Source organism: Somniosus microcephalus, chromosome 1 (genome assembly GCF_052327205.1).
Source record: "Somniosus microcephalus isolate GS21.2 chromosome 1, FLI_Smic_1.0, whole genome shotgun sequence".
NCBI lineage: Eukaryota > Metazoa > Chordata > Chondrichthyes > Squaliformes > Somniosidae > Somniosus > Somniosus microcephalus.
Window position 1 is genome coordinate 79,410,455 of NC_140987.1, and position 19,903 is coordinate 79,430,357.

Genomic DNA, 19,903 nt, shown 5'->3' on the forward strand with positions numbered 1-19,903 from the left:
CACATGTTAGATGCAGAGTAGATCTCCCTCTACACTCTCCCATCAAACATTCCCAGGGCAGGTACAGCACATGTCAGATGCAGAGTAAAGCTCCCTCTACACTGTCCCATCAAACATTCCCAGGGCAGGTACAGCACATGTTAGATGCAGAGTAAAGCTCCCTCTACATGGTCCCATCAAACATTCCCAGGGCAGATACAGCACAGCTTAGATACAGAGTAAAGCCCCTTCTATCCCAACAACATGCCTCAGTCCCAATCTCAGAAGAGCATCATCCACTGCACCAGTTTGACATTTTTCAGTTTCCCACACCAGCCATCTTGCGGCTTCTCTGAGTGACGGTGCCAAATGATGGACAGTTTAGTGCTGTGGGCCCATGCCCACATGGAACTGGATTGTGATGACCCAACTCATTTCACTCTTAATAGCCAGAAAAAGGGTGGCTAAAGTAAATGTTGGTCCCTTAGAGGATGAGACCGGGAAATTAATGGTGGGAAATATGGAGATGGCAAAAACACTGAATGAATATTTTACATCAGTCTTTACAGTAGAAGACATTAAGAATATCCCAACACTGGACAAACAGGGGGCTAAAGGGGGGGGAGGAGCTAAACACGATCAAAATCACTAAGGAAGTGGTACTCGGTAAAATAATGGGACTCAAGGCGGATAAATCACCTGGACCTGATGGCTTACATCCTAGGGTCTTGAGGGAAGTGGCGGTAGGGATTGTGGATGCATTGGTAATAATTTTCCAAAACTCCCTGGACTCGGCAAAGGTCCCGGCAGACTGGAAAACTGCAAATGTAACACCCTTATTTAAAAAGGGCAGTAGACAGAAGGCTGGAAACTATAGACCGGTTAGCCTAACATCTGTGGTAGGTAAAATTTTGGAGTCCATTATTAAGGAGACAGTAACAGGACATTTGGATAATCATAATTTAATAGGACACAGTCAGCATGGTTTTATGAAGGGGAAGTCATGTTTGACAAATTTGCTGGAGTTCTTTGAGGAAGTAACGTATAGGGTGGATAAAGGGGAACCAGTGGACGTAGTGTATTTAGACTTCCAAAAGGCATTTGACAAGGTGCCACACAAAAGATTATTGCTTAAGATAAAAAATCACGGGATTGGGGGTAATATTCTGGCATGGATAGAGGATTGGCTATCTAACAGAAGGCAGAGAGTTGGGATAAATGGTTCATTCTCAGACTGGCAATCAGTAACTAGTGGTGTTCCGCAGGGGTCAGTGCTGGGTCCCCAACTCTTTACAATCTATATTAATGATTTGGAGGAGGGGACCGAGTGTAACATATCAAAGTTTGCAGATGATACTAAGATGGGAGGGAAAGTAGTGAGTGAGGAGGACATAAAAAACCTGCAAGGGGATATAGACAGGCTAAGTAAGTGGGCAGAGATTTGGCAGATGGAATACAATACTGGAAAGTGTGAGGTTATGCACTTTGGCAGGAAAAATCGTAGAGCAAGTTATTATCTTAATGGCAAGAAACTGGAAAGTACTGAAGTACAAAGGGATCTGGGGGTCCTGGTGCACGAAACTCAAAAGGTTAGTATGCAGGTGCAGCAAGTGATTAAGAAGGCCAATGGAATGTTGGCTTTCATTGCTAGGGGGATAGAATATAAAAATAGGGAGGTATTGCTTCAGTTGTACAAGGTATTGGTGAGACCGCACCTGGAATATTGCGTACAGTTTTGGTGTCCATACTTAAGAAAGGACATACTTGCTCTCGAGTCAGTACAAAGAAGGTTCACTCGGTTAATCCCGGGGATGAGGGGATGGACATATGAGGAGAGGTTGAGTAGATTGGGACTCTACTCATTGGAGTTCAGAAGAATGAGAGGCGATCTTATTGAAACATATAAGATTGTGAAGGGGTTGGATCGGGTGGATGCGGGGAAGATGTTCCCGATGATGGGTGAAACTAGAACTAGGGGGCATAGTCTTAGAATAAGGGGCTGCTCTTTCAAAACTGAGATGAGGAGGAACTACTTCACTCAGAGGGTGGTAGGTCCATGGAATATGCTGCCCCAAAAAGCTGTAGAAGCTACATCATTACATAAATTTAAAACAGAAATAGACAGTTTCCTAGAAGTAAAGGGAATTAAAGGTTATGGGGAGCGGGCAGGAAATTGGACATGAGTCTAGGTTCGGATCGGTCATGGCCCTGTGGGTAGCGGAGCGGGCCCAGGGGCCGTGTAGCCTGATCCTGCTCCTGTTTCGTGTGTCTAATTCTGTTAGATTCAGGAGATGGTTCTGGGATAGTGGATTGGCGGTTAGGATCAGATCAGCCATGATCTTATTGAATGGCGGAGCAGGCTCGAGGGGCCGATTGGCCTACTCCTGCTCCTATTTCTTATGTTCTTATGTTCTTACAGGAGAGGTTTTCTTCCCATTGGTTTGGGCTGAATTTGAACCCAAGTCCCAGAGGTGAAAGGCTAGGGGCTAATCCACTGTGTCATTCAATTCAAAATTATATTTGTTAAGAGTGCATATATCAGATACCAATACTTCCAAATAAGGAAAATTGTCTTCAGACAATAAGCATTGCACATTGCAGCATAGTTTGTTAGGTATTAAACTCTGCAACAATTATTTAAGTTAGTGAGGGTTTAACATAGTACCTCAGGGACTCTTCGTGTATGAAATCAATAACACTAAATTTTATTTTAAAACACTTTACCTTTTTTTGATTTCTTCTAGAGAGAGATGATCAAACCCCACAGACATGGTGCTGATAACTTTCAGGCTGGGCCCTGTATCAGGAACAACCTCAAAATGAAACCAAGTTAACTTAGCATTTCTGCACAATGTTAAACTTAACCTCGGAATTAAAAAGAGTTTTCATCTTCTACTAGATCGAATTCTATTACAAACAATGGGAGTGGTTATTAAAATTCAAGCCTCTAACTGAAGGACAGACAATGAGCCTTGGCACAGTGGCAGAATTTCCATCTCAGAGTTGGGAGGTTATGGGTTCAAGACCCACTCCATACAGTCCTGGAGATGAGCATCCTAGTCTCCAGATACTGGGTTGACATCCAGGGGGGTAATCGCGTTGGATGGAAGTGGAGTGGCGATATCCCCACTAGCCGGTTCTCCTGGTAGGGTGTTGAGAGTCAGGCTAACAACCATTTTCTTTGTTCCTCTGCACTCCTGTGCAGTACCGTGGGATGTTTTACTGCGTTAAAGGCTCTATATAAATACAAGTTGTTGTTGTTGTTACGGAAACTACCCAGAGAACAATCCGCTGGATGTAAACGCAATGGAGAAAATGGATTGCCTCATGGGTCATAAGGCACAGAGGAGGGGAAGAACCACCAAAGGACAACAAGATCAGATCTGACCAGTAACATCCCATTTTGATGACGACAGTCAGCTCTAATCACACTGCCTACAGCTTTATTAATAACAAGAACTAACTACCCCCAGTTGGTAAAGCCAGTGTGTAACTGAGCCACACAGACCCAAATGGTTTCAGGTTCTAATAAAAGGAGCCCTACAATTAGCCTCAGTGCTCCATGGACGAGGTAGGGGCAAGTCAGCTGCCGATCACCATCCAGTGAGATGTACTGGAAATTGCAAGTGGTGTCATCGTCATCATCAACAACAACTTGTATTTATATAGCACCTTTAACGTAGTAAAACGTCCCGAGGCGCTTCACAGGAGTATTACAAGACAAAAAATTTGACACGAGCCACATAAGGAGAAATTAGGGCAGTGACCAAAAGCTTGGCCAAAGAGGTAGGATTTAAGGAGCATCTTAAAAGAGGAAAGAGAGGTAGAGAGGTTTAGACAGGAAATTCCTGGGCTTAGGGCCTCGGCAGCTGAAGACATGGTCACCAATGGTTGAGCGATTATAATCAGGGATGCTCAAGAGGGCAGAATTAGAGGAGCGCAGACATCTCGGGTTGCGAGGGGTGGTGGTTGTGGGGCTGGAGGAGATTACAGAGATAGGGAGGGGCGAGACCATGGAGGGATTTGAAAACAAGGATGAGAACTTTGAAATCGAAGCGTTGCTTAACTGGGAGCCAATGTAGGTCAACGAGCACAGGGGTGATGGGTGAACGGGACTTGGTGTGAGTTAGGACACAGGCAGTCGACTTTTGGATGACCTCAAGTTTACATAGGGTAGAACGTGGGAGGCCAGCCAGGAGTGTGTTGAAATAGTCAAGTCTAGAGGTAACATAGGCATGGATGAGGGTTTCAGCAGCGGATGAGCTGAGGCAAGAGCGGAGATGGGCAATATTAGAGGTGGAAATAGGCAATCTTAGATATGCTGTGGATGTGAGGTTGGAAGCTCATTTCAAGGTCAAATATGACACCAAAGTTGCAAACAGTGTGGTTCAGCCTCAGACAGATGTTAGGGAGAGGGTTAGAGTTTGTGGCGGGGACCACAAACAATGGCTTCAGTTTTCCCAATATTTAATTGGATAACATTTCTGCTCATCCAGAACTGGATGTCGGACAAGTAGTCTGGCAATTTAGAGACCGTGATACTGGGTGTCGTCAGCGTACATGTGGAAACTGACACTGTATTTTCAGATGATGTTGCCAAGCAGCAGCATGTAGATGAGAAGTAGGAAGGGGCCAAGGATAGATCCTTGGGGGACACCAGAGGTAACGATGTGGGAGCGGGAAGAGAAGCCATTGCAGGTGATTCTTTGGCTACGATTATAGATAGATAAGAATGGAAGCAGGCGAGTGCAGTCCCGCCCAGCTGGATGATGGTGGAGAGCTGTTGGAGGAGGATGCTGTGTAAACAGTAACCTGGGGAAGGTATTCTGTAGTATCATAAACAAAAGACTTATAAGCTTCCTTGAGGAGCACAATGTCTTGAGTAAAAGCCAAATTGGATTCCTACCAAACTATAGAACATCAGATCATATCTTCACCCTACAGACCCTAATTGACAAACATGTTCATCAAAACAAAAGCAAAATCTACGCATGCTTTATAGATTTCCAGAAGGCTTTCGACTCCATCTGGCATGACGGTCTATTCCTGAAACTTATCGAAAGCGGGGTAGGGGGAAAAACATATGATGTAATTAAATCAATGTATACAAACAATAAATGTGCAGTTAAAATTGGAGACAAACAAACAAAATACTTCCCACAGGGGCGGGGGGTGACACAGGGCTCGCCCATCTCACCGACACTCTTTAATATTTACATAAATGAATTGGCAAAACTACTTGAACAATCTACAGCACCCGGCCTCACCCTATATGAATCCAAGGTTAAATTCCTCCTCTATGCAGATGACCTGGTTCTTCTGTCACCAACTAAGGAGGGTCTACAGCAGAACCTGGATCTGCTGGAGTCATTCTGCCAGACCTGGGCCCTGACAATAAATCCCCAAAAAACCAAAGTCCTTGTGTTCCAGCAAAGATCCAGACATCAGGGACCCAAAATAAATTTCACACTAGGAACAACCAAAATTGAACAAACCACTAACTACACATACTTGGGCTTAAAAATCAGTTCTACGGGAAATTTTCATCTGGCTGTGAATGAACTGAAAGAGAAAGCAAGAAGGGCTTTCTATGCCATTAAAAAATCAATCCAAATAGAAATCCCAATTAGCATTTGGCTCAAAATTTTTAAATCAGTAATTGAACCAATTGCACTCTATGGCAGTGAGGTGTGGGGACCTCTAACACAAGAAGAATTTGCAAAATGGGACAAACACCCAATTGAGATCCTACATGCAGAATTCTGTAAAAGTATCCTCCGGACTCAAAGGAAAACCGTAAACAATGCATGCAGGGCAGAACTAGGCCAATATCCATTAATAATCACTATCCAAAAAAGAGCCACCAAATTTTGGAGACACCTAAAAATGAGCAACCCCCACTGCTATCATTACGAAGCCCTGAAATGCCAAGAGAGGACCATAAAGAAGAATACCCTCAGTCAACTAGTCCTGGGACTCAGTGAAGTAACTACTAACACTACTAACAATAACCAGCCCCAGGACAGTGACAGCGTAACACAAAGAATTCGACCCAACACAATCGTCACTAAGCAAAAGGAAAAATATCTGCCATATTGGGCAGAAACAAAAACCCAAAACAAACTCAATTGCTACTTGGCCCTAAACAGACAATACAACATGACTGATTACCTGACCATGGTAAAGGATAGCAAACTGAGAAAAACCTTGACAATGTACAGTTAGTGAACATAGCCTGGCGATCGAAAAAGGCAGACACAGACAGACCCGGCTACCAAGAGAGGACAGGATATGCTCTCACTGCAGTCAGGGAGTGGTGGAGACAGAGATGCACTTCCTCACAGCTTGTAGAAAATATCAGGGCATAAGGGAGAATTTCTACCCAAAATTCACAAAAATATGCCCGGAATTCAGAAATTTGAATGACGACCAAAAACTCCCATACCTACTAGGGGAAGAGAGAAATTGTGTAACCTTAGTGGCACACTATGTTACAGCTTGCCATAAACAGAGGGACAACCACTAAATATAAGAAAAGAGTATATACAAATTATATGAATGTATATATTTATACACTCAGGGATATATCTGTTTATACACTGTATGGATAGATCTGTATTTATGTGTACAACCATGAATGTTTTTCGATGCTTTGGCAACATAAGATGTACCTTGTCATGCCAGTAAAGCGATTTGAATTGAATTGAATTGGATGGAGAGGTCAACCGTGTCAAAGGCTGCAGACAAGTAAAGGAGAGGAGGGATAGTTTACCTTTGTCTCAGTCACAAAGGATGTCAACTGTGACTTTGATGAGCCGTTTTTGTACTGTGGCAGGGACGGAAACCTGATTGGAGGTGTTCAAACATGGAGTTGCGGGAAAGATGGGCACGGATTTGGGAGGCAACAACACGTTCAAGCACTTGAGGAAAGGGAGGTTGGAGATGGGGTGGTAGTTTGCAAGGACGGAGGGGTCAAGGGTTGGTTTAGGCAAAGACAGGATCTGGCTAAGCTGTATTGTCCACTTGTGTTGAATGGCCACCTGTACAAGTTACTGGAGGGTGACCAATGCCCCAGTGGGAATCAATGCTTCAGTGAGGGCAAAAAGGGAGAAGACTAACAGAAATTAAATACCCTTGCAATTTAAAATTTTATATATTTTTTTTAATCCTTCTAGTGCCTGATATTGAAGAGCAACAGGCTGTGAAAGGTTTGGTGCTGAAGTCGCTTCTGGCTAGATCACCAGTAAACATGATGCAACAATGGTTTAGTTAGGTCAGCCACATGTTAAATACACAAACTGATTTGAACCAATTCTACATATGGTGTTCTGGGTTTTCATAGAAAAGTGGGTGGAATCATGGAATGCGATCCTCCAAATGATGATAAAAATCTCGCAAATTTCCATACTCCCATTTATTAAATACAGAATTTAACTTAATTCAGTCACCATAAAGCAATGGTTCTTAATTACAGGTAAAGTAGCCTAGTGGTTATGGTATTGAACTAGCAACCAATGTTCCCTGCAAGCTGCGCGACCCATTTCGTTTATTGCGCGGTCCCTTTAAATTTCTGCGCATGCGCGGTATTTACGATGCGCAGCCTGCATAGGACCTTTCCCATTAGAGGGAACATTGCTGGCAATCCATAGCAATTTGTGAAATTGAATTCAATAAATGTGGTAATCTGTGGGCTGGCACCAGAAATAATGACCGTGGAAGCTATCAGATTGTTGTAAAATCCCAATTGATTCACGAAGGGAACCTGCCACCCCTAATTGGTCTGGTCCAATATATGTGACTCCAGTCCTACACTATGTGGTTTATTCAATGGGCAATAAATACTGCATTGTAGTATAGTAGTTATGTTATTGGACTAGTAATCCAGAGAACGCAAATTCAAATTCCACCATGTTAGAATCATAGAATCTTATAGCGCAGAAGGAGGCCATTCAGCCCATCGTGTCTGTGTCAGCTCTTTGAAAGAGATAGCCAATTAGTCCCACACGTTCCCTATAGCTTTGAGAATTTGAATTCAGTCTTTAAATCTGGAATAAAAATCTGTGACCATGAAGATGTGGGAATGTCGTCAAAACCCAACAGGTTCATCATTGTCCTCCAGGAAAGAGAACCTGCCGTCCTTACCCGGTCTGGCCTATATGTGACTCCAGACCCACAACAATGTGGTTGACTCTTAACCGACCTTTAAAGTACCCTAGCAAGCCACTCCGTTGTATCAAACCGCACCACCTTCTCAAGGGTAGCTAAGGATAGGCAATAATGGTCACATGCCAGTGATGCCCATATCCTGAGAATTCATTTTAAATTCAGTGTTGCCCCCATTCCAAGAAGCAATTTTTTAAAAATACAAATGGGTGGATCATGGCACCATTGGTTTGTGGTGACGATGAAAAATCCCAAAACACGGCGGAAAATCCCAGGATCACATGAAATAAAAACTGAATTTGACCCATTCTGTCACCATAAACCTTAATGTCGTGAAGTTTTATTGAGAAATGATGATACGGAGTAGGAAATGACTCACTGAGTGTGTTGTGAATAAAAGACATCATTACGCATCTCAGGTTTTGCGATTTTAACAACCACAAATCACCTCATTACAGAGGCTGTATAATCGTACCTGCAGTCTCTAAAAGTTCCTTGTCTATTTTCTCCGTCAATAAACAGTACAATCCATGTGCGCCAGCAACTCCTTTTAGCAGTTCTGAACGAGGGACGGGGTCATCAGAATCCCACTGCTTAATATCACAGCTGAAACACAAGAAAAAAAGACCAAAATGGACCCATTAGGTGTCAGCTATGGCTCAGCAATAGCCCTCTCGCCTTTGGGTCAGAAGGTTGTGGGTTCAAGTCCCACTCCAGAGACTTGAGCACATAATCTACGCTGACATTTCAGTGCAGTACTGAGGGAGTGCTACATTGTCAGAGTGGTCATCTTTTGGATGAGACGTTAAACCGAGGCACCGTCTGCCCTCTCAAGTGGACAGAAAAGATCGCATGGCACTAATTCGAAGAGGAGCAGAGGAGACCTTCCCGGTATTCCAGCCAGTATTTATCCCTCAACCAACACCTAAAAACAAATTATCTGGTCATTATCTTGTGGTTGTTTGTGGGAGCTTGCTGTGCGCAAGTTGTTTCCTACAGTACAACAGTGACTACCTTTCAAAAATACATCATTGGCTGTGAAGTGCTTTGGGACATCATGAGCTTGTGAAAGGTGCTGTGTTAATGAAAAGCTAACACTGCCGGAGGATGACTCTGGGAGGGGAGCATGCCAGAGGGTTGCACCTGACCAGTGTTGGCAGAAACACAATGGGGTAAATTTTCTGTCCGCCGTCAGGCGGCTTTTCATGCGGCCGGGGGCCGAAAATCGGCAAAAAAGCGGGTCAGGACCCCCCCGCCCCGCCTGATTCCCCGCCCCGTCCAACTTTCGGACCGACGTTTCCCCGTGACCCGCTTCAGTCCCGGCTGCCGCTGGCGGGACTGGTCGTCGGAGCACTAAAAAGCAATTATCAGCTTGTTGAGGTAGATTTTCCGGGGCCGTTGCAACTTTGGGGCTTTCCCCACATCAAACCCGCCTGTGGGGAACCCTGCTGCTGAGACCTGGTGTGAAGCTTGCCGGCTTGCTTGCTGTCAGCTGCAAGTCAATCGGAGAAGCTGCGATTTAAAGGGACAGCACTTGTATGTTGAAGGACCTTGTTGTTGCAGGTTTGAGGCTACTTCTTCAAGGCTTAGGCACAGCTGTGGATGGTTGGAGCCTCACACACTTCTCCAATGTGATCTCCTGGGAAGCCCCTCTTGCACCCTCACTCAGCGCTCCCTCAGCGGAGGCATCTACGAGAAGCATGGGACGCCTTTTTTTCCTTCCCTTCTTGCCATTAGAGGATCTCCAGCAGCAGAGGCGGCAGCAGCAGAACCAGGAACAGCAGGATCAGCAACAGGAGCACCAGGCTGCTGCTCACTCACCTGAAGCTGCACAGGCCAGAAGGGGCCAGTGCTTGGAAGTGGCTTGAGAGCACCTTGCTGCGCTTTAGGGGGCCATGGGGACCCATATCTGCACTGGCAGTCCTACTCAGAAGGACTTCCATGAAGTTCTGGTTTCTCTGTTCAACAGATGGCCAACGCTCCTCAAGAGATGTAATTCTCTTATGAGCACTCACCATGTTTTCCGTACCCTGGCGAGTTATCTCCTCCATGGAGGTTGCCAACCTTTCCATGGTGGTGCATTCATGTGCCAATAACTCCACAAAGGCTCTGCTCATGGTCGCTATGGACTGCTCCATTCGCTCCACACTCGCAGCGACCCTGGAGACAAAACCTGCCAGAGACTCCTGCATCTGTGCATGGAGATCCATCACCTCTTCTCTTGCGGATGGACCCAGAGGCAGAAGATCGACATGCAGCGCAGCTGAGCTGAGCTGGCAGAGTCCTGCACCCTCCGACGAGGACTCTCCACTGCTGTCCCTGTCTCCAGAATCTGCTGAGGCTCACTTGTGAGCTGTGAAACACCAGGTGACAACACTACTCTATGTCCCGAAGGTCCCCACAAGGTGTGAGTGTCTGCGCTGGTGCTGGGTGCGCTTACTTCTGCTGACGCTGCGCCCTCAGATGTTGGAGCTTCCTCTGAGGAGTCTGGCTGCACAGCCTCTTCCTCCTCCACAGTGAGGACGGGGACTCTGGATGGTACCTGTGTGGGAGCAGTGAGGAGCGGCGGCAGTTAAAACCAGCAGCGAGGCCCGACCAGAGCATCGGACCTGTGTGGGAGCAGTGAGGAGCGGCGACAGTTAAAACCGGAAGCGAGGCCTGACCAATTCAACAGCGGGGGAGAGAGGTAAAAAGTAATCAATCAAAGTGTGACATCACAAGGAAGCAGGTAAGTGATTGGTTGGTGAGTATTTCTCTCTTTTTTAAACTTTAACTCTGTGGGTTGTAGTTACTAAGGTCTCTCTGGTGTAGCGGGGACTGTTGGTAAACCAGTTAACTGTAGTGTAATTAGTGGGATTGATTGATTTAATTTAAATTCAATTAATTAAAGGGTAAGTCATGGCAGGACAGCCGGGCCACATGATATGCTCCTCCTGCGATATGTGGGAAATCAGGGACACTTCCTGTGTCCCTGACAACTACATGTGCAAGAAGTGCATCCAGCTGCAGCTACTGACAGACCGCATTGCGGCACTGGAGCTGCGATTGGATGCATACTGGAGCATTCACGATGCTCAGGACAGCGTGAATAGCACGTTTACGGAGTTGGACACACCACAGGTAGAGGTTGGACAGGAAGAAAGGGAACGGGTGACCAACAGGCAGAGTACTAGGCGCAGGCAGATAGTACAGGGGTCCCCTGTGGCCATCCCCCTCTCCAACAGATACACCACTTTGGGTACTGTTGGGGGGTTGGCTTATCAGAGGAAGGCAGCAGCAGCCAACTTCCTGGCACCAGGGGTGGCTCTGCTGTACAGAATGGGAGGAAAAAGAGGGGTAGAGCTATAGTAATAGGGGATTCAATTGTAAGGGGAATAGATAGGTGTTTCTGCGGCCGCAAACGAGACTCCAGGATGGTGTGTTGCCTCCCTGGTGCAAGGGTCAAGGATGTCTCCGAGCGACTGCAGAACATCTTGGAAGGGAAGGGTGAACAGCCAGTTGTCGTGTATATAGGCACCAATGATATAGGTAAAAAGCGGGATGAGGTCCTAAAAGCTGATTATAGGGAGTTAGGAGATAAATTAAAAAACAGGACCTCAAAGGTAGTAATCTCAGGATTGCTACCAGTGCCACATGCTAGTCAGAGTAGAACTGGAAGGATACTTCAGATGAATACATGGCTAGAGGAATGGTGCCAGGGGGAGGGATTCAAGTTCCTGGGACATTGGAACCGGTTCTGGGGGAGGTGGGACCAGTTCAAGCCGGACGGTTTGCACCTGGGCAGGGCTGGAACTGATGTCCTAGGGGGAGTGTTTGCTAGTGCTGTGGGGGAGGGTTTAAACTAAAATGGCAGGGGGTTGGGAACCTGAGCAGGGAGACAGAGGAAAGGGAAACAAGGATAAAAGCAAAAGATAGGAAGGAGAAAAACAAAAGTGGCAGTCAGAGTAATCAACGGTTTAAATCAAACATGGCCACAGTAAATAATAATTCTAATAGGTCTAAGAGCATTTAAAAAACATGCCTGAAGGCTTTGTGTCTTAATGCGAGGAGCATTTGTAATAAGGTGGATGAATTGGCTTCGCAAATAGAGGTAAACGAATACGATTTGGTTGGGATTACGGAAACGTGACTCAAGGATGGCCAAGACTGGGAACTCAACATCCAGGGGTATTCGATATTCAGGAAAGATAGGCAAAAAGGAAAGGGAGGTGGGGTAGCATTACTGGTTAAAGAAGGGATTAACACAATTGTAAGGAAGGATATTAGCTCTGATGATGTGGAATCTGTATGGGTAGAATTGAGAAATACTAAGGGGAAAAAATCGTTAGTGGGAGTGGTATATAGACCTCCAAACAGTAGAACGGAGGTTGGGGATGGCATTAAAAGGGAAATTAAAGAAGCGTGCAATAAGGGCACAGCAGTCATCATGGGTGACTTTAATCTACATATAGATTGGGCCAACCAAATTAGTAACAATACTATGGAGGAGGAATTCCTGGAGTGTTTACGGGATGGTTTCCTGGACCAATATGTCGAGGAACCAACCAGAGATCAGGCCATCTTAGACTGGGTATTATGTAACGAGAAAGGATTAATTAGCAATCTTGTTGTACGAGGCCCCTTGGGTCGGAGCGATCATAATATGATCGAATTCTTCATTAAGATGGAGAATGAAGTAGTTGACTCAGAGACAAGGGTCCTCAATTTAAATAAAGGAAACTACGATGGTCTGAGGAGCGAGTTGGGTAGGATTGATTGGGGAATGGCACTCAAAGGGTTGACGGTGGATAGGCAATGGCAAACATTCAAAGACCGAATGGATGAGCTACAGAATTTGTTCATCCCAGTTTGGCATAAAAATAAAACAAAAAAGGTGACTCAACCGTGGCTAACAAGGGAAATTAGGGTTAGCATAAGATCCAAGGAGAGCACATATAAATTGGCCAGAAAAAGCAATAATCCTGAGGATTGGGAACAGTTTAGGATTCAACAAAGGAGGACAAAGGGATTAATTAAGAAAGGGAAAATAGAATATGAGAGTAAGCTTGCAGGGAACATAAAAACTGACTGTAAAAGCTTTTATTGATATGTGAAGAGAAAAAGATTGGTGAAGTCAAGTGTAGGTCCTTTGCAGTCAGAATCAGGGGAATTTATAATGGGGAACAAAGAAATGGCGGACCAACTAAATACATATTTTGGTTCTGTCTTCACAAAGGAGGACACAAATAACCTCCCAAAGATGCCGGGGAACACAGGGGCTGATGAAAGGGTGGAACTGAAAGAAATCAGTATTTGTAGGGAAATGGTGTTAGGAAAATTGATGGGACTGAAGGCCGATAAATCCCCAGGGCCTGATAATCTACATCCCAGGGTACTTAAGGAAGTGGCCCTAGAAATAGTCGATGCATTGCTGGTCATCTTTCATAACTCGATAGACTCTGGAACAGTACCCATGGATTGGAGGGTAGCTAATGTTACCCCACTATTCAAAAAAGGTGGTCGAGAAAAAGCGGGAAATTATAGACCGGTAAGCCTGACATCGGTAGTGGGGAAAATGCTAGAGTCCATTATAAAAGATGTAATAGCAGAGCACTTGGAAAGCAGTGACAGGATCAGACAAAGTCAACATGGATTTACAAAAGGTAAATCATGCTTGACTAATCTACTGGAATTTTTTGAGGATGTAACTGGTAAAATGGATAAGGGAGAACCAGTGGATATGGTGTATTTGGACTTTCAGAAGGCTTTCGATAAGGTCCCACATAAGAGATCAGCGTGCAAAATTAAGGCCCATGGGATTGGGGGCAAGGTATTGACTTGGATAGAGAACTGGTTGGCGGACAGAAAGCAAAGAGTTGGAATAAACGGGTCGTTTTCCGAGTGGCAGGCAGTGACTAGTGGGGTACCGCAAGGATCGGTCCTAGAACCCCAGCTGTTCACAATATATATTAATGATCTGGACGAGGGAATTGGATGTAATATCTCCAAATTTGCAGACGACACAAAGCTGGGTGGGAGGGTAAGCTGCGAGGAGGATGTCGGGAAACTCCAGTACGATTTGGACAGGTTGGGTGATTGGGCAGAAACATGGCAAATGCACTATAATGTGGATAAATGTGAGGTTATCCACTTTGGTGGCAAAAACAGGAAGGCAGATTATTATTTGAATGGCAATAGATTGGGAGAAGGGGAAGTGCAAAGAGACCTGGGTGTTCTTGTGCACCAGTCGCTGAAGGTAAGCATGCAGGTGCAGCAGGCGGTTAAGAAGGCAAATGGTATGTTGGCCTTCGTAGCAAGAGGGTTCGAGTACAGGAACAAGGATGTCTTGCTACAGTTGTACAGGGCCTTGGTGAGACCGCACCTTGAGTATTGTGTGCAGTTTTGGTCACCTTACCTGAGGAAGGACGTTCTTGCCATGGAAGGAGTGCAGCGAAGATTAACCAGGCTGATACCTGGGATCGCAGGAAAGACGTATGAGGAGAGATTGTGTCGATTGGGCTTATACTCACTGGAGTTTAGAAGATTGAGAGGGGATCTCATCGAAACCTATAAAATTCTGTCAGGCCTGGACAGACTAGATGCAGGAAGGATGTTTCTGATGGCCGGGGAGTCCAGAACCAGGGGTCATAGTCTAAGGATAAGGGGTAAGCCATTTAGGACTGAAATGAGGAGGAATTTCTTCACCCAGAGAGTGGTGAACATGTGGAATTCTCTGCCACAGAGGGCGGTGGAGGCCAGTTCATTAAATATATTCAAGAAAGAGTTGGATATATTTCTTAAGGCTAAAGGGATCAAGGGATATGGGGAGAAGGCAGGGACCGGGTACTGTATTTGGATGATCAGCCATGATCTCATTGAATGGCGGAGCAGGCTCGAAGTGCCGAATGGTCTACTCCTGCTCCTATCTTCTATGCTTCTATGTACTGTGGGGGAGTTAAGGAAGGAGTTAGAGATGTAATGCCAAGGTTCTTCGGGTGACTCCCAGCGAGTTGGCATCTGCGAACACCTGCATTCATGCAGCATTGGTCTCAGTGGGAGGCCTCTTCCTCCCTGACCTAGGGAAGAGGACCTCCCTGTGGGCCCTAACCCCATCCAATAATGCCTGCAGTGAAGCCTCGTCGAATTTGAAGACAGCTCGGGGTCTGGCACTGGCCACAGCTGCTGCAGGCTCCTCTGCCATCCTGTATGGTTTGTTTGGAAGCCTTCAGAGGATGCAGTGCTTGCTATGGACCTTGAAAGCACCACGAATGATGACATCATACTGTGGGGATTTCTGACTCGAATTGGACAATTAGCAAGGCTTCCCACATGCTGGGAATTAATTGGCCACTTGAGGGAAAATTGCGTGGAGCTGGCTGACACTTTTTTATGTGTGTCAGAAACCCCACATTCGGGGAAACCCGACCATTTCCCACACAAGCCGAAAATCGGGGCCAATGAGTTTCCAGTTTTTATTTCAGATTTCCTGCACTTGCGGTTTTCTTTCTATTTATCTCTCCTATTTCTTTACTATTGCATATGTGTGTGTCCTGCCTCCTGCATTTTTCACTGCCCGCTTTAGCTGTTTCCACATCCTTTTCATAGAATCATAGAATGATACAGCGCAGAAGGAGGCCATTCAGTCCATCGTGCTCATGACGGCTCTTTGAAAAAGTTTCCAATTAATCTCACTCCCCTGCTCTTTCCCCAAAGCCCTGCAAATGTTTTCCCCTTCAAGTATTTACCCAATTCCCTTTTGAAAGTTATTGCTGAATCTGCTTTCAACATCTATTAAGGCAGTGCATTCCACATCATAACAACTCACTGTGTAATTTTTTTCCCCCTTATGATACCTCTGGTTCTTTTGCCTCTGTTTACTGACTTTTCTCCAGTGGAAACAATTTCTCCTTATTTACTCTCTCAAAACCCTTCATGATTTTGAACACCTCTATCAAATCTCCTCTTAACCTTCTCTGCTCTAAGGAGGAACAACCCCAGCTTCTCCAGTCTCTCCACATAACTGAAGTCCCTCATCCCTGGTACCATTCTAGTAAATCGCCTCTACACCCTCGCCAAGGCCTTGACATCCTTCCTAAAATGTGGTGCCCAGAATTGGACATAATACTCCAGCTAGGGCCTGTTGGTACATGAAGGAGAGAGAGAGAGATGCCATAGCCTAGCAACAGTCGAGAGAGAGAGGAGAGAATTGTAGTTGTTGTTGTTGTTGACGACAAAATTTCGCTTGGAAATTGCGTTATACTCCGAAGAAATTATACTCTGCTTTTAGATTGTTTATGTTAAAGTAGAAAAAATAACATAAGAACATAAGAAATAGGAGCAGGAGTAGACCAATCGGCCCCTCGAGCCTGCTCCGCCATTCAATAAGATCATGGCTGATCTGATCCTAACCGCCAATCTACTATCACAGAACCATCTCCTGAATCTAACAGAATTAGACACACGAAATAGGAGCAGGATCAGGCTACACGGCCCCTGGCCCCGCTCCGCTACCCACAGGACCATGACCGATCCGAACCTAGACTCATGTCCAAATTCCTGCCCGCTCCCCGTAACCCTTAATTCCCTTTACTTCTAGGAAACTGTCTATTTCGGTTTTAAATTTATGTAATGATGTAGCTTCTACAGCTTTTTGAGGCAGCATATTCCATGGACCTACCACCCTCTGAGTGAAGTAGTTCCTCCTCATCTCAGTTTTGAAAGAGCAGCCCCTTATTCTAAGACTATGCCCCCTAGTTCTAGTTTCACCCATCATCGGGAACATCCTCCCCGCATCCACCCGATCCAACCCCTTCACAATCTTATATGTTTCAATAAGATCGCCTCTCATTCTTCTGAACTCCAATGCGGGGGGCACAGTGGCATAGTGGTTAGCACTGTTGCCTCACAGCGCCAGGGACCCGGGTTCAAATCTGGCCTCGGGCGACTGTGTGGAGTTTGCACATTCTCCCTGTGTCTGCGTGGGTTTCCTCCGGGTGCTCCGGTTTCCTCCCACAGTCCAAAGATGTGCAGGTTAGGTTGATTTGGCTATGATAAATTGACCCTTAGTGTTAGGGGATTAAATACATGGGGTTACTGGGATATGTGTCGGTGCAGGCTCGATGGGCCGAAATGGCCTCTATCTGCACTGTAGATTCTGTGATTCTGTGATTCTGTGAGTAGAGTCCCAATCGACTCAACCTCTCCTCATATGTCCATCCCCTCATCCCCGGGATTAACCGAGTGAACCTTCTTTGTACTGACTCGAGAGCAAGTATGTCTTTTCTTAAGTATGGACACCAAAACTGTACGCAGTATTCCAGGTGCGGTCTCACCAATACCTTGTACAACTGAAGCAATACCTCCCTATTTTTATATTCTATCCCCCTAGCAATGAAAGCCAACATTCCATTGGCCTTCTTAATCACTTGCTGCACTTGCATACTAACCTTTTGAGTTTCGTGCACCAGGACCCCCAGATCCCTTTGTACTTCAGTACTTTCCAGTTTCTTGCGATCAAGATAATAACTTGCTCTACGATTTTTCCTGCCAAAGTGCATAACCTCACACTTTCCAGTATTGTATTCCATCTGCCAAATCTCTGCCCACTTACTTAGCCTGTCTATGTCCCCTTGCAGGTTTTTTATGTCCTCCTCACTCACTACTTTCCCTCCCATCTTAGTATCATCTGCAAACTTTGATATGTTACACTCGGTCCCCTCCTCCAAATCGTTAATATAGATTGTAAAGAGTTGGGGACCCAGCACTGACCCCTGTGGAACACCACTAGTTACTGATTGCCAGTCCGAGAATGAACCATTTATCCCAACTCTCTGCCTTCTGTTAGATAGCCAATCCTCTATCCATGCCAGAATATTACCCCCAATCCCGTGATTTTTTATCTTAAGCAATAATCTTTTGTGTGGCACCTTGTCAAATGCCTTTTGGAAGTCTAAATACACTACGTCCACTGGTTCCCCTTTATCCACCCTATATGTTACTTCCTCAAAGAACTCCAGCAAATTTGTCAAACATGACTTCCCCTTCATAAAACCATGCTGACTTTGTCCTATTAAATTATGATTATCCAAATGTCCTGTTACTGTCTCCTTAATAATGGACTCCAATATTTTACCTACCACAGATGTTAGGCTAACCGGTCTATAGTTTCCAGCCTTCTGTCTACTGCCCTTTTTAAATAAGGGCATTACATTAGCATTTTTCCAGTCTGCCGGGACCTTTGCTGAGTCCAGGGAGTTTTGGAAAATGATTACCAATGCATCCACAATCCCTACCGCCACTTCCCTCAAGACCCTAGGATGTAAGCCATCAGGTCCAGGTGATTTATCCGCCTTGAGTCCCATTATTTTACCGAGTACCACTTCCTTAGTGATTTTGATCGTGTTTAGCTCCTCCCCCCCCCCCCTATAGCCCCCTGTTTGTCCAGTGTTGGGATATTCTTAGTGTCTTCTACTGTAAAGAATGATACAAAATATTCATTCAGTGTTTTTGCCATCTCCATATTTCCCACCATTAATTTCCTGGTCTCATCCTCTAAGGGACCAACATTTACTTTAGCCACCCTTTTTCTTTTTATATAACTATAAAAACTCTTCCTATCTGTTTTTATATTTTTTGCTAATTTACTTTCATAATCTATCTTCCCTTTCTTAATCAATCTTTTAGTTATTTTTTGCTGTCTTTTAAAGTTTTCCCAATCCTCTATCCTCCCACTAGATTTGGCTACCTTATATGCCCTTGTTTTTAGTCGAATACTATCCTTAATTTCTTTACTTAGCCACGGATGGCTGTCTTTTCTTTTACACCCTTTTCTTCTCAGTGGAATATATATTTTTTGGAAGTTGTAAAATAACTCCTTAAATGTACACCACTGATCATGTATCGTCTTACCCTTTAATCTATTTTCCCAATCCACACTACTCAATTCCGCTCTCATACCTTCATAGTCTCCTTTATTCAAGCTTAGCACGCTTGTTTGAGATCCAACCTTCTCACCCTCTAATTGAATATGGAATTCAACCATGTTATGGTCACTCATTCCAAGGGGATCCTTTACTAGGACATTTTTAATTAATCCTGTCTCGTTACACAGGACCAGATCTAAGGTTGCTTGCCCCCTGGTCGGTTCAGTTACATACTGCTCAAGAAACCCATCCCTAATACACTCAATGAACTCATCCTCAAGGCAGCCCTGCCCAATTTGATTTGTCCAATTAATATGATAGTTAAAATCCCCCATAATTATAGATGCTCCCTTATTACAAGCCTCAACTATTTCCTGATTGATACTCCATCCAACAGAGTTGCAACTGTTTGGAGGCCTATAGACTACGCCCACTAGTGTTTTTTTCCTCTTATTATTCCTCACCTCCACCCAAACTGTTTCATTATCCTGATCTTTTGACCCAATATCATTTCTCTGTATTACAGTGATTCCTTCCTTTATTAACATAGCCACCCCACCTTCCCTTCCTTCCTGCCTGTCCTTCCTGATCGTTAAATAACCTGGTATGTTTAATTCCCAGGCATTGTCACCCTGCAGCCATGTTTCTGTAATGGCCACAAGATCATACCCATATGTAGTTATTTGTGCCATTAACTCGTCTATTTTGTTACGAATGCTACGTGCATTCAGATAGAGGACTTTCAAATATGTTTTGTGACACTTAGTTCCTGCTTTTGCCCTTTTTATTACTTTACCTTTTACTCCTGACACGCTCTGGTTTTTAATTTCCCCACTGCTACCTAAGTCTATGACCTTCTC

At 44.9% G+C, this 19,903-nt stretch overlaps 1 protein-coding gene across 1 annotated transcript in view; it reads right to left on the bottom strand.

Moving 5' to 3' along the window:
* Positions 1-19,903, bottom strand: part of LOC147124189 (glyoxylate reductase/hydroxypyruvate reductase-like) — a 99,227-nt gene that overhangs the window by 40,044 nt on the left and 39,280 nt on the right. Inside the window, exons 2-3 of the mRNA XM_085983656.1 lie at positions 8,618-8,748; positions 2,704-2,776 (exon numbers count right to left, since the gene is read on the bottom strand). Coding sequence (XP_085839782.1) covers positions 2,704-2,776; positions 8,618-8,748 — 204 coding nt within the window. The remainder of the gene's footprint in view (positions 1-2,703; positions 2,777-8,617; positions 8,749-19,903) is intronic.